Source organism: Mixophyes fleayi, chromosome 4 (genome assembly GCF_038048845.1).
Source record: "Mixophyes fleayi isolate aMixFle1 chromosome 4, aMixFle1.hap1, whole genome shotgun sequence".
In the NCBI taxonomy this organism is placed as follows: domain Eukaryota; kingdom Metazoa; phylum Chordata; class Amphibia; order Anura; family Limnodynastidae; genus Mixophyes; species Mixophyes fleayi.
Window position 1 is genome coordinate 6442503 of NC_134405.1, and position 26179 is coordinate 6468681.

General features: G+C 47.9%; 1 protein-coding gene across 7 annotated transcripts in view; it reads right to left on the reverse strand.

Moving 5' to 3' along the window:
- Window positions 1–26179, reverse strand: part of LOC142150979 (uncharacterized) — a 536473-nt gene that overhangs the window by 145265 nt on the left and 365029 nt on the right. For 2 of the 7 annotated variants that reach the window (XM_075206200.1, XM_075206195.1), the window contains exons 2-8: window positions 19451–19646; window positions 9646–9803; window positions 7327–7518; window positions 7148–7247; window positions 6932–7029; window positions 6686–6797; window positions 6349–6486 (exon numbers count right to left, since the gene is read on the reverse strand). In XM_075206200.1, coding sequence (XP_075062301.1) covers window positions 6349–6486; window positions 6686–6797; window positions 6932–7029; window positions 7148–7247; window positions 7327–7518; window positions 9646–9714 — 709 coding nt within the window. In that variant the 5' untranslated portion in view covers window positions 9715–9803; window positions 19451–19646. Of the gene's footprint in view, window positions 1–6348; window positions 6487–6685; window positions 6798–6931; window positions 7030–7147; window positions 7248–7326; window positions 7519–9645; window positions 9804–13485; window positions 14791–19450; window positions 19647–26179 lie in introns of those variants that run through there. The other 5 variants (XM_075206197.1, XM_075206196.1, XM_075206202.1 and 2 more) reach the window with 3 other exon arrangements.

Genomic DNA, 26179 nt, shown 5'->3' on the forward strand with positions numbered 1-26179 from the left:
TAGGCGAGGGGGCTGGATAGTGTAAGCAGCCCACCAATTGAGACCTTTCACAACTCCCCTGGACAGGCAGATCCCAAGGTGGGATTAGGAGGTGATAAAAGAGGCTACCCTGGGAGCTGGATGTGTCTGACTAACGTTTTGCCAGGAGGTGATGCTCTTCCTAAGATGCGCTGTGGAACATATCTCACTGGATTTAGTTGAACTGATTTCCTCATTTGTTGGACCTGCTATCATTACGGGGCCGTGCTGTATTTAATTATGTTCTGCAGAACAAATCATCCTTCTATTTTTGCTCTAATACCGTGTCTCTGATTTGGGAACCACGTATCTTCACAGTAGAGTAGATGTGAGTTAAATAAGAGTCCTGGATGTAGGTTTACACTACTCTTAGGTCTCACATTCTTACACAGAGCAGAGGAGAGCATCAAGACAGAGTAGGAGAATGGAGCAGGCAACAGCACAAACTAAATTATAAGGGCAAAGCACGATAGAGGCAGATAAGCAGAATATAGAGCAAATGTACAGCGCATCCAAGCACGTAGATCGGAGGGGAGCTATTGTGCAATGACGGGTGTGTGTTAGAAGGTGGAATGTGAAGAGTAATTTGTGATTGGGTGTTTGTGATCTTAGAGGGAGGAGAATTATCTCATACACTGCATTAGTATTACAGTGATAACATACAGCTGATGATCAAATATTCATGGTAATGTCACATGGGATAGTACAGGCAGATGGTTATGGATACTGACATAAGAGGTAGTGTATAGGAGGTTCATGAGTAATTTCATGGAGTCAGACTGACATCTCATGAGATACACCAGACAGTGGGAGGAGGAGACTGGTCAGATTTCTGGTCTGGTAGCACACAAAAATATGATGTGAGAAAGAGACTGGTCAGATCTCTCTGCTAGTAGCACACAATGATATGATGTGAGGAGGAGAGTGGTCAGATCTCTGGGCTGGTAGCACACAATGATATGATGTGAGGAGGAGAGTGGTCAGATCTCTGGGCTGGTAGCACACAATGATATGATGTGAGGAGGAAAGTGGTCAGATCTCTGGGCTGGTAGCACACAATCATATGATGTGAGGAGGAGACTGGTCAGATCTTTGGGCTGGTAGCGCACAATGATATAATGTGAGGAGGAGACTGGTCAGATCTCTGGGCTGGTAGCACACAATGATATGATGTGAGGAGGAGACTGGTCAGATCTCTGGGCTGGTAGCACACAATGATATGATGTGAGGAGAAGACTGGTCAGATCTCTGGGCTGGTAGCGCACAATGATATAATGTGAGGAGGAGACTGGTCAGATCTCTGGGCTGGTAGCACACAATGATATGATGTGAGGAGAAGACTGGTCAGATCTCTGGGCTGGTAGCACGCAGCGGCTGGATTGATTTTCCTTGCAAACCGTTCTTCCTCTGCTGAGCCACTCTGTCAGTCTCTACATTGGTTGCTTGTATTTCATGAATCCAATGTAAAATTCTTCCACTAACATACAAGGCCGTCAACAAAATTGCACCGACATAAATTTCCTCACTTGTCTCAAAATATCTCCCAACTCGACACCCCCGTTCTGCACAAGATGTGCGTCTCTCTTCCACTCTCTTCACATCCTCCCATTCTCAGTTATAAGACTTTATCGGGCTGCACCCACTTTGTGGAATTCCCTCCCTCGCACAGTATGACTTTCCTCTAGTCTTCAAACCTTCAAGCATTCTCTGAAAACCCACCTGTTCAGACAAGCTTATGATATTCCTCAACCAACATCTTAATCTCCCTAGATTACCCTATTACCACCCTCTACACAGCTAACAACCCTCTGACCAACATTGCCACACACAGCACACTCAATACTTTTACCTTTGTATTCTAGCTGGTCCATTGTACAATATGATGTAGCACATGCCCTTGTGTTTCAAACTCCCATTGTCCTATAGATTGTAAGCTTGCGAGCAGGCTTCTCTTACCTCTCTGTCTGTATGTATTACCCAATATTCTCTTATTAATGTTTGTTCCCAATTATAAAGCGCTACGGAATTTGCTGGCACTATATAAATAAATGTTGATGATGATGATGATATGATGTGAGGAGGAGACTGGTCAGATCTCTGGGCTGGTAGCACACAATGATATATGTGAGGAGAGTGGACAGATCTCTCTGCTGGTAGCACACAATGATATGATGTGAGGAGGAGACTGCTCAGATCTCTGGGCTGGTAGCACACAATGATATGATATGAGAAGAAGACTGGTCAGATCTCTGGGCTGGTAGCACACAATATGATGTGAGGAGGAGACTGGTCAGATCTCTGGGCTGGTAGCACACAATGATATGATATGAGAAGAAGACTGGTCAGATCTCTGGGCTGGTAGCACACAATGATATGATGTGAGGAGGATACTGGTTAGATCTCTGGGCTGGTAGCACACAATGATATGATGTGAGGAGAGTGGACAGATCTCTGTGCTGGTAGCACACAATGATGTGATGTGAGGATGAGAGTGGTCACATCTCTGGGCTGGTAGCACACAATGATATGATGTGAGAAGGAGACTGATCAGATCTCTGGGCTGGTAGCTCACAATGATATGATGTGAGGAGGTATCTGGTCAGATAGTCTGACTTATCTTGAACTACGAGACCCCCCCCCTTTATCGGCCGGTTTTATAATGATATTCGCATCAGACATCAGATTAGTAAGAGCCTTCCTTTCAAGAGGTGTTAAGTAATCCCACAAACGATGAGGAGGAAGAATCTCTGCATGAACTTTGTCAAAGACATCAGAAAATGATTGATACTGAGGAGGTAGTGTAGATAATTATGATGGTACATTCACCTTGGAAGAACAAAGAGGTTTCACTTTGTGTAAACATTTAGAATGACATTGTGGACCCCACGATAGAATCTCAGAAGTCTTCCAATCCAGTTGAGGAGAGTGAACTTGAAGCCATGGGAGGCCCAAGATGACAGGTGACGTAGTACATGGCATTATAAAAAAGGAAATACTTTCAAAATGTAGTGCTCCTATATTAAGGAAAATTAATTTTGTACGTGCATGAATTACACCCTTAGGAAGTCGAGAGCCATCAATAGCTGTGATGACTACAGGGTTCTCCAGCGGAACAATTGGAATGGCCCATAAGGTAACTAAATCTTGTGAAATAAAGTTACCTGCAGCACCAGAGTCAATTAAGGCTTGGGTAGAATGTTTCTTGGAATCATACAATAACAAAACTGGAATGGTACAAGCAATAGAAGAGGAGGTTTCCTCTGTCAACAATCTGACCTCCCCAGAACAGATCAGGGTCTGGCGTTTCCCGGCCTCTTACAGCAGGTATTCAAGAAGTGGCCAGAGTCAACACAATAAATACATAACTTCTCACGCCGTCTACGGTCACGTTCCTCCGGGGTCAACCGAGATCTTCCAACTTGCATAGGCTCATCAGACATAGGTACTTGTGAAGGAGGATGTGACATAGATTCAAAAGTTACACAACGTCCTACTCCTCCTCCGTTCTTTCTTTCTAAAGCGCAGATCCACTTTGTTACATAAGGAGATAATAGCATCCAACGTAGTAGGGAGTCAAAGATCTGACAAAACATCAAAAGAAAGGCTGCATAATCAGAAAGAAGTGGGTCATTCCTTTCCCAAAGTAGAGAGACCCAGGCTAGGGCTTGGCCATTCAACAGAGAAACCACATATGCCACTTTGGACCTATCAGTGGGAAAATTCTGTGATTGAAGTTAAAACTGAATCGAACACTGATTAAGGAAACCACGACACATTTTGGGATTCCCATCAAATTTGGCTGGAGCAGGTAACCTGAGTGTAGATGAAGTCACAGGGGAGGCCTGGTGTCCTGAGACTTGATCCAGGGAAGAAGCTGGCAATAAGTCCAAACGACCAGCAAGTGCCTGGAGATATTGCAATACTTGATGCTGTGTATTATCCTGTCGTTCCACACGACCAATCAGATGTTGTAGCATATCCCTTGCAGAAGGCTCCACCAGGGGATCAGTCATTATGGCCTGATCTTACTGTCACGGCTAGGGATATTTGTGGATCCCCAACCTCTACTTAGATGGTAAAGCAGAGGGTGGTGGAGACAGAACACGCTGGGATAAGTTCAGATGGAGAATCACAATGAAGAAATACACAGACGATAAAGTAGTGTTGCAACTTTAGTATATTGTTCAATGGTGCAACAGCAGTAATAGAAGACATGTACAACTCAGCTGTGGTGAGTACACGGTAGTTGAGGAATAAATCACATCAGTACTTCAAGTGGTAACCATGAGCAACAGCATGAAAACAAGCAATACAGTTCAACGCTGAGATGATGATCCAGAACACTTGTAACCTTGTAACACAGACAGCAGATAAAGGAGAATCACTGACACAGCTTGGAAGTCCGATGAGGATAGTAAATAGACTTAGCTGATCCAGATGGAATGTGATTCACTTTAGCGGATGTTTATAGGTAATGTAACGGTTCTTGTCAGCGGAACAACAGATGTATATATATAGTCCAAGATCTTGGTGAACTAGAGACATACAATAGAATGTTGCTAGAAGTACAGCGTGACAATAGAAATCCAACACACAGAGAAACGTAAGTTCATCCCTTTGACAGAAAGCAGCTGATATCGCACAGAACTTGATTAAAGGAACTGGCTCCTAGCTCGGCAATGATTCTTAGAAATAGTCCAGCAATTCACAAACAGCAGAATGATAATAATAGCCGTGCCAGACCTAGAACCACAGATGACCAGAACTTGATTGTAGTTCAAAAGAATTATGAACAGCCGAGCAGCGCGGTAATGAATCCAATCAATATGAGCACAGTTTGTAACAAGCAACTCACGACAGTTCAATGTGCAGATGAAAGTTCAATGAATAGTTGCAGCTTAGAGATGAACCATGAAATGGTATTCAGCAGGGCCAAATGGAGATCAGCGATGACAGGCAATCTCGGCAACCGAATAACATTTAGGAGACACTCAGGGAATTAGGTATGCAGCCAGAACCCACGGTAGTGTGAGTAACACGAAGATCAGGCAATGAATCCCTGATCACAAGAGGTTGATATAGTCTTCAGTAACCAATAAGCTTCAGAAGGAGGTTTCCAATTAGGATAACAGAAAACAGCCATGAAAAGGTAGAGACTCTGAAACAGGAGACAAGCACCAACATAGTTCCTTAAAGGGCAAGTCACACAACAGCACCTAGTTATGAGAGCGGTGTGTGACAGATGTGAGGAGGAGACTGGTCAGATCTCTGAGCTGGTAGCACACAATGATATGATGTGAGGAGGAGACTGATCAGATCTCTGGGCTGGTAGCTAACAATGATATGATGTGAGGAGGAGACTGGTCAGATCTCTGGGCTGGTAGCACACAATAATATGATGTGAGGAGGAGACTGGTCAGATCTGTGGGCTGGTAGCGCACAATGATATGATGTGAGGAGGAGACTGGTCAGATCTCTGGGCTGGTAGCACACAATGATATGATGTGAGGAGGAGACTGGTCAGATCTCTGGGCTGGTAGCACACAATGATATGATGTGAGGAGGAGAGTGGTCAGATCTCTGGGCTGGTAGCACACAATGATATGCAGTGAGGAGGAGACTAGTCAGATCTCTGGGCTGGTACCGCACAATGATATGATGTGAGGAGGAGACTGGTCAGATCTCTGGGCTGGTAGCACACAATTATATGATGTGAGGAGGAGACTGGTCAGATCTATGGGCTGGTAGCACACTATGATATAATGTGAGGAGGAGACTGGTCGGATCTCTGGGCTGGTAGCGCACAATGATATGATGTGAGGAGGAGACTGGTCAGATCTGTGGGCTGGTAGCAGACAGTGATATGATGTGAGAAGGAGACTGGTCAGATCTCTGGGCTGGTAGCACACAATGATATGATGTGAGGAAGAGACTGGTCAGATCTCTGGGCTGGTAGCACACAATGATATGATGTGAGGAGGAGAACAGGAGTATAATAGGGGCTGATGGCTCCTGACTGTCCCATTGGGCAGATACTTTATCCTCATTAGTTTTTACTGACAGAGGAGGGTGTAGAATATATGACTGATATATTTGCTAAATAAGCTGAGTATGTGACTGTGACAGGTCTATCAAAATGGCCATTCAGGTCTATTTTTGTTGTATTCATACTTTTCTGTGTTTATTGTAAAATGCTTCTATGAACAAAGGCTGGGCCGAGACATCTCCACATATACCAGGGCGGTGTCTCAGATGCTTCTGCACATGAGCGAGAATATATTCTTTCTTATCAGTAATGAACCAACAGCAAGTCTGAAAATATATTCATACCCTTGTTTGTAAGTTGATTCCAAGACCCTTTGTTCTGAGTATAACACTGGAATATAGCCAGAGAGACCCTTGTCTTATGACTGGACCTTGATGAAGAAAGGTGTCTATTGTTTTTCCAGCTTTCGTGAAAGAGGGGTCCTGGAAAATGACTGTTAGTTGAACATATTTGAAGCTAAGTATTTGATTTACTTTTTGTTTTATGTTATATTTCTCGTAAAAATAAAGGTAAACGTCACAATAAATCTTGCATTCATGAGTCATTAACTCTTTGAAACCGAAAGAACCTCATTCAACCTAAAACACTGACTCTTTTCTGTAATAAGTGTTTATTACTCACCTGTGCTGGTATCTGTAGGGATTTCCTCCTCCTTACACTGCTGATCACCCCTCACATATGTCTTGTCCTCTCCATCTGTAATTTCTACTTTAATATCAGTCAGGACATCATCCTAAAATACCCACAACATAGAAATATCAAAAAATGATATAAAACAGAAGAATATCTGTGTTCGATCCATACAGCTATTTTACAGAATGTATAATTAAAAGTAATTTTGGGATTTGGTGAGACCCTAAAATCTACCTGATACTCCTGTGGGATCCTGGGATTTTCCTGTGTACAATCCTGTGAATAAAGAGGACGGAGATATCTCTCTGGGGTATTTCTGTTACTGGATCCATCTGTAGGGAACACACAGTGACTGAGTACATTGCTTATATGTGATTATCAGATGATGTGTATCCAGGTGGCCCTCAAAACTGCTTTCTTCTTTTACAATAAATGAAAGTCTCCTCTTACCCAGTGATGTGTGGGGCCGGTGATTCTCCATCTTCACATCCTCGTACAGACCGTTGGGCCCTTCTAATTTCTCCCACTCATCCTGACACTTTATAGGAACCTGACATATACAATGACACAGTCATCATCCAGACATATCTCCTAATGTTACTGTATAATGTCCCATTCCCAGCATTCACCTCTCCAGTCACCGGCTGGATTATTGCTTTGGTCAGTTCCAGGATCTTCTGGTTATAGTTTCCCTCACGTATCAGTGAGTGAGGTTCAGGCACCGTGATGGGGCTCTGGGTCCTGCTCAATCCTCCTGACAGACAGGGGCGGGTCGTGGGTGTCACACACTCACCAGGTCTCTTTATCACTGCTGTGTAATCCTGTGTATGGAGAGAGATATCCAGGTGAATAAAAATCCACATATTTGGAATTATATTTAGGGTTTCATAGGCAAACCGAGGGGGCATTTCCTAGTGCCTGGAAACCCCCCTCCAAGACTGAGGCACTGTATAATTGAGGTGGCTGGACCCTGCTCCTGCTTCACACAGCTCTGCTTGACAAGGGAGAGCTGCGTGCACCTAACAGTAGTGCACGCAGCACTGCTCATGTATATTATGGGGATAGGAAGCGTTGGAAAGCAGTCAAGCACTGTCTTATATTATAGCCACGCCCCCATGCATGCTGGTCACGCCCACTGGCGACAATAATGATCTATTTTATGTTTACGACCCATATCCTATATTAACTATTTCCTATATACAGGAATTTGGAGTGTATATAGCATTTACCTCTCCTGCAGCCGTGGTAGTCAGCATATCGATGCCGAATACCCCGACAACACCCCGACATGATGATTTTGAAGGGCTCCTTACTGATGATCACTGATGACGACTGTTAAAAGCGACTTGAACCAATCACAAAGAAGTAATAATCCGGCTCCCTTTCATGACGTCATTCACCATGGCGACGGGATTATCGCTGCTGTTAATGGGGTAATGTAAGTATGCGCCTATGTACAATGTAGTTTACAAAGCCTTCTGAATTGTACATAGGCGCATACTTACATTACACCATTAACAGCAGCGATAATCCCGTCACCATGGTGAATGACACCATGAAGGGGAGACGGCTTATTAGTTTGTGATTGGTTCAAGTCACTTTCAACAGTAGTCGTGAACGGTAATCATCGGTAAAAAGCCCTTCGGAATCATCATGTCGGGGTGTTGTCGGGGTATTCAGCATCGATATGCCGCACCCCACCCTCCTGCAGCTCCGGACATCTTCAGTGAGCCCACCTATCTGAGTCCTCTATCTACAGCCGGCCCCCATGGATCTGTCATCTGCTTGGATAAATCAGTGCAAACAGTAAGAGGAGTTTAAAGTGGGGGCTCAGAATGGCCGACCTTTGAAAGATAGTAGGAGAGGTAAGTGATATATACACTGTAATGGTCAGTGCATATAGGGAACAGTTACAGCCAATTATTGAAAAATAAACATTTCTTCTATCTCTAGAACATTTAATAAAAACTCCAAAAATGGAAATTATCCCAGAATTGTAAAACTCAGTTACAAAGTATCAGTTAGTGATAGAAATAACCCAACATACTGCAGCCAATGTAATATATCCCAATATCGGTGAAGATTGTGGGACTGATACTTCTATCTGAGACTGTCTACCTGCTGCTCATTTACAGCTGTTCAGGTGACTGAGGCAGAGCAGAAAGTACCAAAGTGAGAATGGTCACCACCCTGTGAGCCAGAGAGGAGAGGATCATGGGAAGGATAAACATTACACACCAATAAGAACACACCAAAGAATTAAACATTCTTTATTATTATTATTATTATTATTAACCTTTACTTATAAGGCTCCACAAGGTTTCCATAGCGCCGCACATATTACAAACAGTAGAACTTACAGGGTCAACAGCACCTATCCAGTCATGTCCCTGTTTTATTTATAGCAGTAAGAATGATGTCACTGTGACATTCCCAGAATCCCTCACCTCTCCAGTCATGTCCCTGTTTTATTTATAGCAGTAAGAATGATGTCACTGTGACATTCCCAGAATCCCTCACCTCTCCAGTCATGTCCGTTTTATTTATAGCAGTAAGAATGATGTCACTGTGACATTCCCAGAATCCCTCACCTCTCCAGTCATGTCCCTGTTTTATTTATAGCAGTAAGAATGATGTCACTGTGACATTCCCAGAATCCCTCACCTCTCCAGTCATGTCCGTTTTATTTATAGCAGTAAGAATGGTGTCACTGTGACATTCCCAGAATCCCTCACCTCTCCAGTCATGTCCGTTTTATTTATAGCAGTAAGAATGATGTCAGTGTGACATTCCCAGAATCCCTCACCTCTCCAGTCATGTCCGTTTTATTTATAGCAGTAAGAATGATGTCAGTGTGACATTCCCAGAATCCCTCACCTCTCCAGTCATGTCCATTTTATTTATAGCAGTAAGAATGATGTCAGTGTGACATTCCCAGAATCCCTCACCTCTCCAGTCAGCAGGTAGATGATCTCCAGGGTGAGATTTAATATCCTCTCACTCCTGTCCTTGTCCATCCTCAGGGAATCAGTGATTTACACAGAACAGGTTTCACCTTCAGATGACTTCTAGTTATAGATTCTTTGGTTCCTCACAGCTCAATGGTCTAGGAATAAATATAATAATTATTATAAACATCATAGTAGGAGACATGTAAAATATTGAAATATGAAACACTGAGGGACTCATGGACAGCTGGATATAACAGCTTTTTCTTAAAATACTTATTTCTGTACTTATGTACACATGAAATGTGTAAGACTAAGTCCCTATGTAGACTGAGATACATCTTACCCTTATTATTATTATTATCCTTTATTTGTTAGGCGCTACAAGGTTTCCGCGGCGCCGTACATCATACAAACAGTACACTATACAGGGTGAAACAGCACAAAACAATAAACAAAAATACCAGTACTTCAGAAACTCCAGGCAAGTTCAGCAATAAACATGGAGCAGAAGAACAGGTGAGGAGACGGAGGGAAGACGGCCATGCTCATTTGAGCTTACATCCTAAGGGAGGGAAAACAGAAAGACACAAGGGGAGCCAGAAGAGGCAGAGGGGAGAGCGAGTGGAGGTGAAGGGGTTAAGTGGATGGTCGGTAGGCTTTAAGGAAGAGGTGGGTTTTCAGTGCACGTTTGAAGGAGCACAGAGTAGGAGAGAGGCGGATGGAACGAGGGAGGTCATTCCAGTGAAGGGGGGCGGCACGGGAAAAGTCTTGGATTCTGGAGTGGGAAGAGGTGATAAGAGTGGAGGAGAGTCGGCGATCATTGGCTGAGCGCAGGGAGCGAGCAGGAGTGTGAATGGAGAGGAGGTTAGAGATATAGGGGGCAGTAGAGTGGGAGAGAGCCTTGTAAGTGGTGGTGAGAAGTTTGAAAAGGATTCTGTAGGGGAAGGGGAGCCAGTGTAAGGCAAGGCAGAGAGGGGAGGCAGATGAGGAGCGGCGTGAGAGAAAGATGAGTCTAGCGGCCGCGTTGAGTACAGAGCGGAGGGGGGAGAGATGGGAGTAGGGGAGGCCGGTGAGGAGGAGGTTGCAGTAATCCAGGCAGGAGATGATGAGTGCGTGTATGATGGTCTTGGTGGCATCCTGGGAGAGAAAGGGACGGATGCGGGCAATGTTGCGTAGTTGGAAGCGACAGGCTTGGGCAAGTGAGTGAGTGTGGGGGGCGAAAGAGAGAGAGGAGTCAAGGGTGACCCCCAGGCAGCGGAGTTGGGTGACAGAGGAGACGGTGGTGTTGTTGATGACAATAGAGAGGTCGTGGTGGAAAGAGAGTCTGGACGGAGGAAAGACAATGAGTTCCGTTTTCGAGATATTGATTTTGAGAAAGCGCGCGGACATCCAGGAGGAGATGGCGGTGAGGCAGTCAGACACGCGAGGGAGGACAGCGGAAGAAAGGTCAGGAGAAGAGAAGTAGAGTTGAATGTCGTCAGCATACAGGTGATACTGAAGACCGAAGGAGGAGATGAGAGCACCAAGGGAGGAAGTGTAGAGCGAAAAAAGTAGAGGGCCAAGAACAGAGCCCTGCGGGACACCAACAGGGAGAGGGTAGGGGGGGGAGGAAGAGCCGGAAGTGGATACAGAGAAGGAGCGGTTAGCGAGGTAAGAGGTGAAACAGGTATGGACAGATCCGGAGAGGCCAAGAGAGAGAAGAGTTTGGAGCAGAAGGGGGTGGTCCACAGTGTCAAAGGCTGCAGAGAGGTCGAGGAGGATAAGAAGGGAGAAGTGACCCTTGGATTTGGCCGATAGGAGGTCGTTAGTAACCTTGGCCAGGGCAGTTTCGGTGGAGTGGAGAGGACGGTAGCCGGATTGGAGGGGGTCCAGGAGGGAAAAAGCGGAGAGGTGACTGGCGAGGCGGCTGCAGACAATCCGCTCAAGTAGTTTGGAGGCAAAGGGGAGGAGTGAGATAGGGCGATAATTGGCGAGAGAGGTGGGGTCAAGATTAGTTTTTTTTAGGATGGGAGAGATAAGGGCGTGTTTAAAGGAGGAGGGGACTACACCGGAGAGAGATAAATTGAAGAGGTGAGCGAGGTAGGAGCAGACAGTGGGAGAAAGAGAGCGAAGGAGGTGGGAGGGGATGGGATCAAGAGGACAGGTAGAGGGAGGAGAGGAGAGGATGAGGGAGCGAACTTCTTCCCCAGTTGTGGGATGAAAGGAGCTCCAGAGTTGGTTGTTTGAGGGAGGTGAGGCGGTGTGGGTGGTAGGAGAGGGGGAGGAGGAGGTCTTAAGTCGGTTGGCCTCAATTTTGGAAGAGAAAAAAGTGGCAAAGTCAGTAGCAGAGAGGGAGAGCGGGACAGGGGGGGGGGGAAGGAGGGAGTTGAAAGTGACGAAGTGGCGGCGGGGGTTGGAGGACTGGGAAGAAATGAGGGATTTGAAAAAGAATTGTTTAGCGAGGGAGAGGGCGGAGCAGAAAGAGGAGAGGATGAATTTATAGTGAAGGAAGTCGGCCAGGGAACGAGATTTCCTCCAGAGGCGTTCAGCAGTGCGAGAGCACCTTTGGAGGAAGCGGGTGAGTTTGGAGTGCCAGGGTTGAGGAATGAGGCGGCGACGGCGGATAGCGGAGGCCGGGGCGACAGCATCCAGGGCAGTGGAGAGGGAGAGGTTGTAGAGAGAGGACGCCTGGTCAGGACAGGCCAGGGAGGGGAGGGTAGAAAGGAGAGACTCAAGAGAGGAGGAGAAGGAGATGGGGTAAATAGCATCGAGGTTGCGCCTAGTTAGGGTGGCTTTAGGCGAGGTGGGAGTAGGGGAGGAGGACAGAGTGAAGGAGAGGAGATGGTGGTCAGAGAGTGGGAATGGAGAGTTAGAGAAGTCAGAGAGATCACAGAGATTAGAGAAAACAAGGTCGAGGGAGTGACCAAGACAGTGGGTGGGGGTGGAGGTCCACTGGGTGAGCCCTAGAGAGGAGGATAGGGAGAGAAGTTTGATGGTGGCGGGGTCAGAACGGTTGTCAATGGGGATATTGAAGTCGCCAAGTATGATGGAGGGCAGGTCAGAGGCGAGGTGATGGGGGAGCCAGGCAGCGAAGTTGTCAAGGAAGAGGGACGAGGGGCCTGGAGTACGGTAGATGACAGAGACACGGAGGTGGATAGGGGAGAAGAGACGGATGGAGTGAACTTCGAAGGAGGAGAAGGAGAGGGAAGGTAAGGTAGGAATTACCCGAAAAGTGCAGTTAGGGGACAGGAGGAGGCCCACACCTCCTCCAGGACGCTCATCCGGCCTGGTGGAGTGGGTGAAGGAGAGGTCCCCGTAGGAGAGAGCAGCAGGAGAGGCAGTGTCAGAAGAAGTAAGCCAGGTTTCAGTGATGGCAAGGAGATCAAGAGATTTGGAAATGAAAAGGTCATGGATGGAGGATAGTTTGTTGCGGACAGACCTGGAGTTCCAGAGGGCACATGAGAAAGGGAGGGAGGGAGCAGGGGAGATGCGGATGAGATTATCAGGGGTGGTAGGGCGAGGGGGAGGGTGAGAGGCAGGGCAGTGAGGGTTGGGCAGGAGAAGGGGGCTGGGGGAAAGGATAGGTATAGGAAAGGTGCGGGGCGGCATTGTACAATAAAAGAACAAAGGCAGAGGCGGAGACAATATGAAATGCAAAATATACAGTGCAGTAAAATTAAAATAAGTGCAGATGAAGTGAAATAGAGCAAATAAAGGTACGGTGCTAATAAATTAAAATAAAGTACAGTACAATACGGTACAAAATGATAAAATTGAAAGAGGTAAAAAGATTAACTTCCAGTAAATGCAATTGAAAGAAGGTAAAAGAAGTAAATGAAGGCTTCAGAGAGCCGGTACCAGGTGTGAGGTAGGAGAGTCCAGGTTGGAGAGATCAGAGTCCAGAGACCGGGGTGGTGGAGTGCAGGGCCGATCACAGCAGATAGTCACTGTAGCAGTCCGGGCAGCGATCAGGATCTGGCTATGCAGAGGTCCAATTGGAGGCAGAGATGGGGCCTGTGTACCAGAGCAATTCCAGGGACCAGGGAGCGTGAACCAGGCCAATGTGCGTGGATCAAACGGCGGGAGGCGAGGCGGGTAGACAGGCAGCTGGCACAGGAAGAAGTAGCAGGCAGCAGGAGACGTGATGGCAGCGGACCAGGCGGCGGAAGAACCAGGCCGTGGCAGGCAGAAGAAAGCAGGTAATGGAGGGTCACGGATCCGGAGTAGGTGATGGAGCAGGTCACAAAACCGAAAGCGCCAGAGCAGGCCACGGAGGCAGTGGAGCAGGTCGCAGACTCGCAGGAACAGCTGATCGGAGGCTACAGGAGGCAATTGGAACCGGAAGCAGCTGAAAGGCCCAAGCCGCGGCCTAGAGTAGGTGGAAATGGCGGCGGCCGGCCGACAAGGCAGCAAGATCCAGGAGCGCCCAAGAAGTGCACCTCAAGGTAGCCGGGAGTCAGGCAGGAGGACCAGGATGAGCGTCCATCGGCACAGTGGGGCCAAGCGGTGAGTGGAGGATGGGAGGTAGAGGCCGGGTAGATCGAAGGCAGAGGCCGCAGTCTGCGGTGGTATGCGGCAGCCGGGAGTCGGGTCAGGCAGGATGCGAGAGTGTGAGGAGGACTGGCTGTGTGTTGTCAATTTCTCGACTGGCTGAGAGAGTCAGTCAAGGGCAGCGGCAGCGTGAGGAGGCTTCTCGGGGTGAGACAGGGCACCAGGCAGGGCTCCAGTAGAGAGCTCTGCAGACACGTCTGCACACCTCGAGGTCCGGAAGCTAAGCTAAGCCTCTCTAAGCTACACCCCTGGATGCTTAGAGAGGCTGAACGGGGGAGGGGGGGGGGGGTCAGTAAGTGTAGGACAAGTACAGTAATGTAGTGTCACATAATGTGTGTAACATGTAGAGGTGGAAACACCAGCAGATCAGCCAGTGTGGACACACATCTGTTGGGGGTGCTGGACCCTGCTGCATGATATGTTCTGATGATGGACATCGCTATAATTTAGGACTTCCAGTGGGCGGGGCATCTGAGACGGCTGCTTTTTAGAACAGCTCCGTGTTTGTACTGATAATCTGCACCATCCAACATGAGTCTAACAATGTTACATGACTGCTAGGAGGTGAGGAGGAGCAGGAGGAAGAGGTAGGTCTTCATACAGCAAGACGAAATCTGGGCACAATGTGCGCTTTAGTTTTGCAAAAAATTGTGTGGTCATCCACAATATAGTCCCTGGTTATGAGTGGATTTTGGGGAGTCTAACTGCCAAGACCACGTTTGCACGTAAAAAGCAGCTGTGGTCATAATTATGTGACGCTGTCAATGTGGTGGGCCCCATAAAACGTAGCATAGAAAACTGCCGCAAATGCATCTCAGACATCAAACGGTAAAGTGTGGCCCTTTTCAGGGTTAGAGGGCCGCAGATGTGTATCAGGATGCCCATCACTGGTATAGACCCTATAACTTTATAGGAACTATAGTAAATTACATACAGTTGTGGCTGAATCACTTATAAATAACTTATTGTATAAATACATATATATTAGTGACGCAGTGCGCCAATTTATTTCATTGCAAATGTACTGATGTGTGATATTATGCTGTATCTGTGTAGTGGAAATGTATTGATTCCTGAGACAGTATGCCAGGGGAGGACTTTTTAAAAGAAAGTGCTAATTAGGCTTTTTCATTTCTGAATGACCAACTCTTGTTTAGCTTGAACACAGAGCAGGGAGTCGCTAAACTGCCATCCTGTGTCTGAAACAGATAGGAAACCTCTGTAGAACGTAGATTTAAGAAATCAGATATGGTGTATAAGTATTAAGTATAAATTGCATATAAAATCCAAATTTAGAGAACATATTGCATCCTGATGCTAATCTTTGAATGTAATATTTCAGACTCTTTGGTGCCTGTATAAAAAGAGCACTGTTTGACCATGTTTTGTATCATTCCATCTGTAACCTCAGGAGATCACTAACACCTCAAACTAGTGTGTAACTGTCCTTCTAAAGACTACTTGAGCTAATAAAACATCGCTGTTTCAAGACCCTGCTTTGCAGCCTATTTACCTGCTGGAATTTCTGTGACCTACAGATTAGACCAATCTAATCTGTTATCCGGCTATTCTGAGGTTTGGACCCAGCATCCAGTACCAACGCTCTGCCCGCTACCCTACAACTCTGGTCAGTGTCATAGGCTAGAAGGAACCATCCACAGCAAGGTCAGGTGTATCAGCCCAGGTGCCCAGCAAGGGGTACACCAGCAGCAAGAGTTACCCAGAAGGAAGTGGTTCTAGGTGCTGTTGTAGGAGCCTAGTGGTGGCAGCAGACCCCTCCTACTGAAAGGGGACGTTGGCAAGGCAAGCCCAGCTGGTCCCCAGTAACATGGACAGGGTGGCATAGGATGTCCATCCTGTCACAATAGCATGTAAGGATATAGGAGAAATCAATTAATATATTTTAGGATATACTTCTATTTGTACCTTCATTTTCTGAAATGATCATGGGGTGAATCACGGAAAAATTTGTTTTTATTACAGTTTTCCTAAGTTACCTAAATAAAAAGAGGATTTTTATACCTACGTTAAATCCATTTCTCTGATTCCATCTGGGGGACACTGCTACCATGGGGTTGTATGTGGGGAACTTAGAGCTGGCACTTAAGTTAACTAACTTGTTTAATACTTGCTGACAGAACTCCTCCCCTCTGCAACCCCTTGTGGCCTCCGTGTAATACAAAAGCCCCAAAGAAGAGGAGACCACCACCGAACACCAATTAGCAGAAGAGCAAAAGTGAGGGATCGCAGTGCCCCCCAGATGGAATCAGAGAAGTGGATTTAACGTAAGTATAAAAATCCTCTTTTCTCTTTCATCCAATCTGGGGGACACTGCTCCATGGGGACATTCTAAAGCAGCCCCTTGAAGGCAGGAAACTAGATAACATATGTGAAATTACAGCTAGAGGACTATATGACTCCACGACCGAGCTGATCTGCTGAAGCACCATTAAGTGCAGCCCTGATTACCCCATGCAGTTGGTGGAATGGGTGCCCAGACGATATGACATAGGCCGACTTAACCGAGAAGGCCAGTCAGACAGGACAGAATGCTCCTGGAGATGGTCCGCTTAGCAGCCAGCCTTTCCTGATCTCAGTAAAGATCCATACAAGTAGAAACCGGTCCTCCTATTGTTGAGCGGCCATACCACATAAGACAGAGAGCACGAACCATATGTTAAATAAAACCCAGAGATAGAGTCCAAAGAGGCAGCCAGCTCCTGAAGGACCGGAACCAGAATGTCCAGATTCAATTTGAACCCCAAAAGCATTGTAGGCTGAGTGAAGGGACTGTGTGCAACAGACCTGACATCTCATAAAATGGAGAATATGGTATACTGCCAAGGGGCCACCGGCCTGATACCCTGCACACCAAAGTCCTTGGTCAAGGAACTCCACTACCACGTGGCAACTGCACTTCAGCTGAACACAAGGTTTTCGATGAAGGTGATAAGGAAATAGGGACCTAATGTCTTAGGCCTTCCACAGGTGCTGCGTAAGGAACCTAGGTGGTGTGTATAGAGAGGTCTGTAACTCTTGCATATTCACAAACTACTGTGTGGAACAGAGCAAGTCCGAGAGGGATAGCAGACTCCAGAATTGTCAGGAACTGAGACGGAGACATTTCGGGACATTACTTGTCCACCTTGGAAGAGTACAGTAACAGAAAAAAGCCGCAGCACTAGCTTATATCTCCTCCGGCCTGGCAAGTAGCTATACACGTGTCATTACTGGCTGTGTCCGCTCAGTTGCTCAAAATGGGATATATATATATATATATATATATATATACCTGGGATGGTGTGCTACCCTGGTCCTACTCATCATGGGTAAGCCCCACAGTCTGCACGGCCAGCCCTGGGTCTTCAGTCCACAATAGAAACCATTATTTACAGTATAACCAGTAAATCCTTTAACCCGGGCCATTGTTCACGTGATCAGGTAACTACTGCACCAAACCAGTCCCTCGTGTTTTTAATACCTTAGGAAGGCAACACAGTGATAACAGGTGTCGAATGAGTTAATGTAGAGGATACCTGTACTTCCTCTGCTTTCAGCCCAAACCCAGTATGTCAACTTGAATGGCACCTGTTTTAGTTTATACTCCTTTGTCCAAGTTAACCCAAGACAGGATACTGTACACAGCTAAATGTATATAAAATTAGTCACTTAATAAACAGAGCATCTCATATACCTAGTGGACTGTACTATATATATATGTATATATATATATATATATATATATATATATATATATATATAATTATATACATATCCCAAAAAACATGAAAATACATGAAAGCACTTAGCCCTCCTGGTGGCCAAGGACTGTCAGTGACATAGAGGAGAAGAGCCTGTAGCCATGTAACTGCCGTCCTGTCTGCAGTTGCCGCTTCAGGAATATACCATTGCACTGTAACAGACGGGAGAGGAGAACCCATATCTGGGCTGCACCACCGAGCTTTCTACCGTATCTGTCAAAAATAGTTGTTTTGCAGCGCTTCTATACTAAGCACACGTCCGCCTTGTGCTCCTACGTCTCCTTTGTGACCCAAATTGTTATCCTCACCCCCTCCTTCACGCACCTGCGGGGAAGTGTTATGATCTGAATTACAACTGGTCGCCCACATTTGCAGTGTCCATCTAGTGTGGTACTTTTTTTTCTTCTTTTTATTAATATACAATAAATATATAATGATGACAGAACAAAACTAGGTACTCAGCCCTCCAGAGGTCTAGTACAACGTGTCTCAGAGAGAGGAGCCTGTCAGCAAGTCTGTATCTGCAGCCTCTCCGTCTCCTGTGTGCCTTCCCACTTCAGGAAGAGTCCTTGTAGCCTGCCAGGACGGGGGAGCTCAGTTCTTCACCCCTTTATGCTGCCTCTGTAATGGTACCTGCTGGCTGTCTCGCTGCTTCTATATATCTAAGCGCCACAGCCATTACACATGCCGCCACATGTGCCTCTTTCCTAACAAAAATTGCACTAAGACCGGGGGGGCTTGGTACAATCCAATAAAATGGAGGCCGACCATATACCGAGTGCCGGCACTCTCTGAACATAATGGCAGCACCAGTACCCTATACTGCAGTGTCTGATGGTCCTGCTATGCACGGAAGGGGCTGCGATGTGACAGCGGTCCCTGAGACCGCCGGCAGCACCTGTCATGAAGCGCTGGCAGTGAGAGCCGTCCGGATTTCACTGAACTCGCTGTTTCTGTTGGTCGCAGCTGTTTGCATAGGAGCCCCCTGTCCGTTCTGCATAATATCCTAATAAAAAAAAAAAAAGAGTTAAGGAATAAAACAATAAAACCTATAGGTTCAGCAATGAAAAGCCCAACTCCTTGGGGACTTAACAAACACTGAGGCTACAGGGGGTTTCTGAGGGGAGGAGTTCTGTCAGCAAGGATTAAACAAATTAATTAACTTCTTAAGTGCCAACTCCAAGCTCCCCACATATAACTCCATGGTAGCAGTGTCCCCCAGATTGGATGAAAGTAAAAATGCTACCAATAGAAGGCCCTAGAGCAGTGATCAAGAGCCCACTTGTCGTGCTAGATTTCTATGCAATTTGTCTTTCCAGTAACACCCTCTATAATAAATCCATCATATCCATACGTTCAGATGTAGGATAGAGTCTGTCTGCTCTGTGAGGATGTATCAGTGGAGACGTGATTGGTTGCTGCCCTGCACAGAAGATAGTGGTACCGGCCCTATGTGGAAAGATGGGATGCCGTGGTACAAACTAGTGGTGCTGTATATGTTTGTCACTTACTTCTTAATCCTTTAGAGTGATGAAGTTGTCAGGAGATGTTCCTATCTTTTGGTTCTTTGTCTTCTTGTTCTTTGTTTGAAGGAGTGGTTCAGGAGTGGCTAATTTTTGGTGTTCCTTTGGAGTGGTTGCTTGGTGATATTCCTCTTGTTGGGTATTGGTGCACTTGTTCCGTGGATATCTCCTGAAGTACTTTGTCCTGTTGAAGAAGCAGATGGAAGAGGAGTCACAGAATGCGGGTGGTGTTTTGGATTCCCCCTTAAAAAGATGGAAGTGCTGATATTTCTATCTCTGTTACAAGAGCTGATGAGACTCAGGGAGACCTGTTGAGCAAATGTGGTGGATAACGGGAGCTATCTAACCAGTGGGAAAAACAATAAAATGGTGATGGTACCAGTAATAGGGCACCATGTATAATGGTTAGGTATGTGTGACTAGGTAGAGTGGTGGCAGCCATAGTACAGGTCACATGGGGTCAGCCTGTGTCTGTGCGCTGAGCCGTGTAACCTGCGCAGGGAATCTGCTGCTGAGTGGCTGCGCTCAGCAGAGCTCCTGAAGTAATGGGGAGGGCAGGAGCTGGGTGACACAATGCTGCTGGTTGTGGGGTCTTCAAAATCCAACGTGTTTCGTCCTGGTTGTGGACTTCATCAGGATATGGTGTAAGTGACTGTGTAGTAGGAATGGCGGTGTGTGGGAGGGGAGGTGGGTGGGTGTTGTGGGAGGGGGAGGGTGTGCGTGTGGTGGGGCAGAGGGTGGGGTTCAGGACACTCTGTACTGAAGAGTAATGGATGGAGGAGGAGTTGTAGGAGGGGATCCTGATGATGTAGATGTCTGTGTATGGTGAGGGGCAGTATCAAAGGGACTCCATCGATGTCTATGGTAAGGGCAGGTGGGTCGCTGCAGATGTGAGCAGAGGACTCGGACCTGCTCAGGTCTGATAGTATGTAGAAAAGACTGTCAGTCATAACCTGCACACAGGGTAATACAGTGTATTAGGGTATATGAGGTGTGAAAGCCCTGTCGGAGATCCTACATGAGGAGTAGGAGCGGCTCCTAACATTCCTAGGATTAGGGCGACAGTTATGGACCTACTGGTTCATTGTTTGTTCAAGAGATTATACTATCCAAGTGCTCATTATCATTTATTTATAAGGGGCCACAGATTCCAAAGCACTGGCAGTCATCTTACAGATATTACTACAATAAGTATTAGGACAAATACAGATAATAACAGTGACATGAATACAATAAAACATAATAACGTTTCTATGGAAGGTCTTGAGCCACCATTAAATGAGAGGACCCTGCCTATGAGAGATGGAGGGCTGAGACCTTAACGTTGTGGGTTACATATGTCTACTAAAGAGTATAATGCTAACAAATGGCGCCTGTTTCTGTGTCTGTAGGAGTGACTCCTGGGGCTAGATTTACTAAACTGCGGGTATGAATTGGGGATGCTGCCTATAGCAACCTATCAGATTCTAGCTATGATTTATTTAGTACAGTCTACAAATTGATAGCTAGAATCTAATTGGTTGCTATAAGCAACATCTCCACTTTTTAAAAAACCCGCAGTTTAGTAAATATACCCCCCGGTGTTACTATGTTGCAGACAGGGGTCCCTTGTGTACTGTGCGGTTGTAATGTATTTGCTCATTTTTCGATTTAGTGTAAGAGGTAGACTGGGAATGTGAACGTATCATGGGCAGTAGACTTTACTGTACCTGTGATGGAATGGTGTCTATACTGTGACTATTACAAATAGGTGGAATGGCGCGAGGGGGACTCTGGAATGGCGCGAGGGGGGACAGTGGAATGGCACGAGGGGGGACAGTGGAATGGCGCGAAAATGGCGCGAGGGGGGACAGTGGAATGGGCAGACATGGAGTACTCTGTACTTGAGTAAAGAGCTGCGTTTGTATATGGATGTGGATCTCATGATAGGTGGTGGGTGAGTCTAGTATTAGGTCTGAGGAATAACCACTGGGGGCTTGGCAGCAGAACACAGTCAGACGGTAACAATTAGGATACTGGCAGTGCCTGCGGGGAATGATGGTGTGTTGGGGAAAATAAGCTGAAAGTCTATGTGATATGTATAACGAGTGGAAGGAGGGGGGGGGGGTTAATGGTTGCGATTAGGATTGAAGGGGCCGGATGTTTACACAGCAGGAATAAGGTTTTAGAATGAAGGGCGAAGGCTGGTCTGGCATCTGGGGTCAGTGTTGGTGGTGTAGGGGGGTGTGACTGTGGGTGATGGAATAGATGTAAGTTAGAGGGGCATAGAGAAAATGGGTGAGGGGAGGCGATAGGGAACTGTTGGTGGGTGTACGGGGTGTTGGGGGCAGGATTCCAGCACTAGACAAGCTATGTGTTTGTGGCACTTGGTGAGGGGGTGGTTGGGTAGGAGGTGATAGTAGGGGGAATGTGGGGTAATGGGGGGGTAGAAAGAGGGGGGTGGGGGCTAGTCTCCAGCACTAGACAAGCTATGTGTTAGTAGCACTTGGTGAGGGGGTGGTCGGGTAGGAGGTGATAGTAGGGGGATGTGGGGTAATGGGGGTAGAAGGAGGGGGATGGGGGCTAGTCTCCAGCACTAGACAAGCTATGTGTTAGTGGCACTTGGTGAGGGGGTGGTTGGGTAGGAAGTGATAGTAGGGAGATGTGAGGTAATGGGGGTAGAAGGAGGAGGGTGGGGGCTAGTCTCCAGCACTAGACAAGCTATGTGTTAGTGACACTTGGTGAGGGGTGGTTGGGTAGGAGGTGATAGCAGTGGGGATGTGAGGTAATGGGGATAGAAGGAGGGGGATGGGGGCTAGTCTCCAGCACTAGACAAGCTATGTGTTAGTGACACTTGGTGAGGGGTGGTTGGGTAGGAGGTGATAGTAGGCGGATGTGAGGTAATGGGGGGTAGAAGGAGGGGGGTGGGGGCTAGTCTCCAGCACTAGACAAGCTATGTGTTAGTGGCACTTGATGAGGGGGTGGTTGGGTAGGAGGTGATAGTAGGGGGGATGTGGGGTAATGGGGGTAGAAGGAGGGGGATGGGGGCTATGTGTTAGTGACACTTGGTGAGGGGGTGGTTGGGTAGGAGGTGATAGTAGGGGGATGTGGGGTAATGGGGTAGAAGGAGGGGGATGGGGGCTAGTCTCCAGCACTAGACAAGCTATGTGTTAGTGGCACTTGCTGAGGGGTGGTTGGGTAGGAGGTGATAGTAGGGGGATGTGGGTTAATGGGGGTAGAAGGAGGGGATGGGGGCTAGTCTCCAGCACTAGACAAGCTATGTGTTAGTGATACTTGGTGAGGGGTGGTTGGGTAGGAGGTGATAGTAGGGGGATGTGGGGTAATGGGGGTAGAAGGAGGGGATGGGGGCTAGTCTCCAGCACTAGACAAGCTATGTGTTAGTAGCACTTGGTGAGGGGGTGGTCGGGTAGGAGGTGATAGTAGGGGGATGTGGGGTAATGGGGGTAGAAGGAGGGGGATGGGGGCTAGTCTCCAGCACTAGACAAGCTATGTGTTAGTGACACTTGGTGAGGGGGTGGTTGGATAGGAGGTGATAGTAGGGGGATGTGAGGTAATGGGGGTAGAAGGAGGGGGATGGGGGCTAGTCTACAGCACTAGACAAGCTATGTGTTAGTGACACTTGGTGAGAGGTGGTTGGGTAGGAGGTGATAGTAGGGGGATATGGGGTAATGGGGGTAGGAGGGGATGGGGGACTAGTCTCCAGCACTAGACAAGCTATGTGTTAGTGACACTTGGTGAGGGGTGGTTGGGTAGGAGGTGATAGTAGGGGGATGTGGGGTAATGGGGTAGAAGGAGGGGGATGGGGGCTAGTCTCCAGCACTAGACAAGCTATGTGTTAGTAGCACTTGGTGAGGGGGTGGTCGGGTAGGAGGTGATAGTAGGGGGATGTGGGGTAATGGGGGTAGAAGGAGGGGGATGGGGGCTAGTCTACAGCACTAGACAAGCTATGTGTTAGTGACACTTGGTGAGAGGTGGTTGGGTAGGAGGTGATAGTAGGGGGATATGGGGTAATGGGGGTAGGAGGGGATGGGGGACTAGTCTCCAGCACTAGACAAGCTATGTGTTAGTGACACTTGGTGAGGGGTGGTTGGGTAGGAGGTGATAGTAGGGGGATGTGGGGTAATGGGGTAGAAGGAGGGGGATGGGGGCTAGTCTCCAGCACTAGACAAGCTATGTGTTAGTAGCACTTGGTGAGGGGGTGGTCGGGTAGGAGGTGATAGTAGGGGGATGTGGGGTAATGGGGGTAGAAGGAGGGGGATGGGGGCTAGTCTCCAGCACTAGACAAGCTATGTGTTAGTGACACTTGGTGAGGGGTGGTTGGGTAGGAAGTAATAGTAGGGGGGATGTGGGGTAATGGGGGTAGAAGGAGGGGATGGGGGACTAGTCTCCAGCACTAGACAAGCTATGTGTTAGTGACACTTGGTGAGAGGTGGTTGGGTAGGAGGTGATAGTAGGGGGATATGGGGTAATGGGGGTAGGAGGGGATCGGGGACTAGTCTCCAGCACTAGACAAGCTATGTGTTAGTGACACTTGGTGAGGGGTGGTTGGGTAGGAGGTGATAGTAGGGGGATGTGGGGTAATGGGGTAGAAGGAGGGGGATGGGGGCTAGTCTCCAGCACTAGACAAGCTATGTGTTAGTGGCACTTGCTGAGGGGTGGTTGGGTAGGAGGTGATAGTAGGGGGATGTGGGTTAATGGGGGTAGAAGGAGGGGATGGGGGCTAGTCTCCAGCACTAGACAAGCTATGTGTTAGTGACACTTGGTGAGGGGTGGTTGGGTAGGAGGTGATAGTAGGGGGATGTGGGGTAATGGGGGTAGAAGGAGGGGATGGGGGTTAGTCTCCAGCACTAGACAAGCTATGTGTTAGTAGCACTTGGTGAGGGGGTGGTCGGGTAGGAGGTGATAGTAGGGGGATGTGGGGTAATGGGGGTAGAAGGAGGGGGATGGGGGCTAGTCTCCAGCACTAGACAAGCTATGTGTTAGTGACACTTGGTGAGGGGGTGGTTGGATAGGAGGTGATAGTAGGGGGATGTGAGGTAATGGGGGTAGAAGGAGGGGGATGGGGGCTAGTCTACAGCACTAGACAAGCTATGTGTTAGTGACACTTGGTGAGGGGTGGTTGGGTAGGAAGTAATAGTAGGGGGGATGTGGGGTAATGGGGGTAGAAGGAGGGGATGGGGGACTAGTCTCCAGCACTAGACAAGCTATGTGTTAGTGACACTTGGTGAGAGGTGGTTGGGTAGGAGGTGATAGTAGGGGGATATGGGGTAATGGGGGTAGGAGGGGATGGGGGACTAGTCTCCAGCACTAGACAAGCTATGTGTTAGTGACACTTGGTGAGGGGTGGTTGGGTAGGAGGTGATAGTAGGGGGATGTGGGGTAATGGGGGTAGAAGGAGGGGGATGGGGCTAGTCTCCAGCACTAGACAAGCTATGTGTTAGTGACACTTGGTGAGGGGTGGTTGGGTAGGAGGTGATAGTAGGGGGATGTGAGGTAATGGGGGTAGAAGGAGGGGATGGGGGCTAGTCTCCAGCATTAGACAAGCTATGTCTTAGTGACACTTGGTGAGGGGGTGGTTGGGTAGGAGGTGATAGTAGGGGGGATATGAGGTAATGGGGGTAGAAGGAGGGGATGGGGGCTAGTCTCCAGCACTAGACAAGCTATGTGTTAGTAGTACTTGGTGAGGGTTGGTTGGGTAGGAGGTGATAGTAGGGGAATGTGGGGTAATGGGGGTAGAAGGAGGGGGATGGGGGCTAGTCTCCAGCACTAGACAAGCTATGTGTTAGTGACACTTGGTGAGGGGTGGTTGGGTAGGAGGTGATAGTAGGGGGGTGTGGGGTAATGGGGGTAGAAGGAGCAGGGATGGGGGCTAGTCTCCAGCACTATTATTATTATTATTATTATTATTTATTTATAGGGCGCCACTAGGTATCCGTAGCGCCGTACAGGGACAGACAGAAATACAGTACAGGGTGAGACATCACGGAACAGTTAACAAAAAGCACAGTAACTCAGAAGCTCAAAGTACAGCTAGATGACAGGCGAGAGCCCCAGCGGGGTAGCTAGAGGGGTAGAAGGGCCTCACAGAAGAGACAAGGAGCTGGAGAGCAGAGTTAAGGTGGTGGAGAACAGGAGGAGAGGAGGCCCTGCTCGGAGGAGCGTACAATCTAAGGGGAGGGTAGGACGGACAGAGACGCAAGGGAAGGAAGAGGAGAGGGGGAGAGTGGAGGCAAAGACGGAGGGGAGGGGGGGAGAGGAGAGCGACGAGGAGGAAGGTAGGTGGGAGACAGGAAGGAGGGCAGTTAGGTGGGGGACTGGAAGGCTATAAGGAAGAGGTGGGTTTTTAAGGCCCGTTTGAAGCTGGACAAGTTGGGTGAAGTTCTGATGGAGCGGGGGAGCTGGTTCCAGTGGAGTGGGGCAGCACGGGAGAAGTCTTGGATGCGAGCGTGGGAGGAGGTGACCAGGGGGGAAGAGAGGCGACGGTCATTGGCCGAACGCAGAGGGCGGGATGGAGCATGGATGGAGATGAGGCTGGAGATGTAGGGAGCGGTGGAGTTGGAGAGGGCCTTGAAGGTAAGTGTAAGGAGCTTGAACACGATTCTGTAGGGGAAGGGGAGCCAGTGAAGGGATTGGTAGAGGGGGGAGACAGAGGAGGAGCAACACTAGACAAGCTATGTGTTAGTGACACTTGGTGAGGGGGTGGTTGGGTAGGAGGTG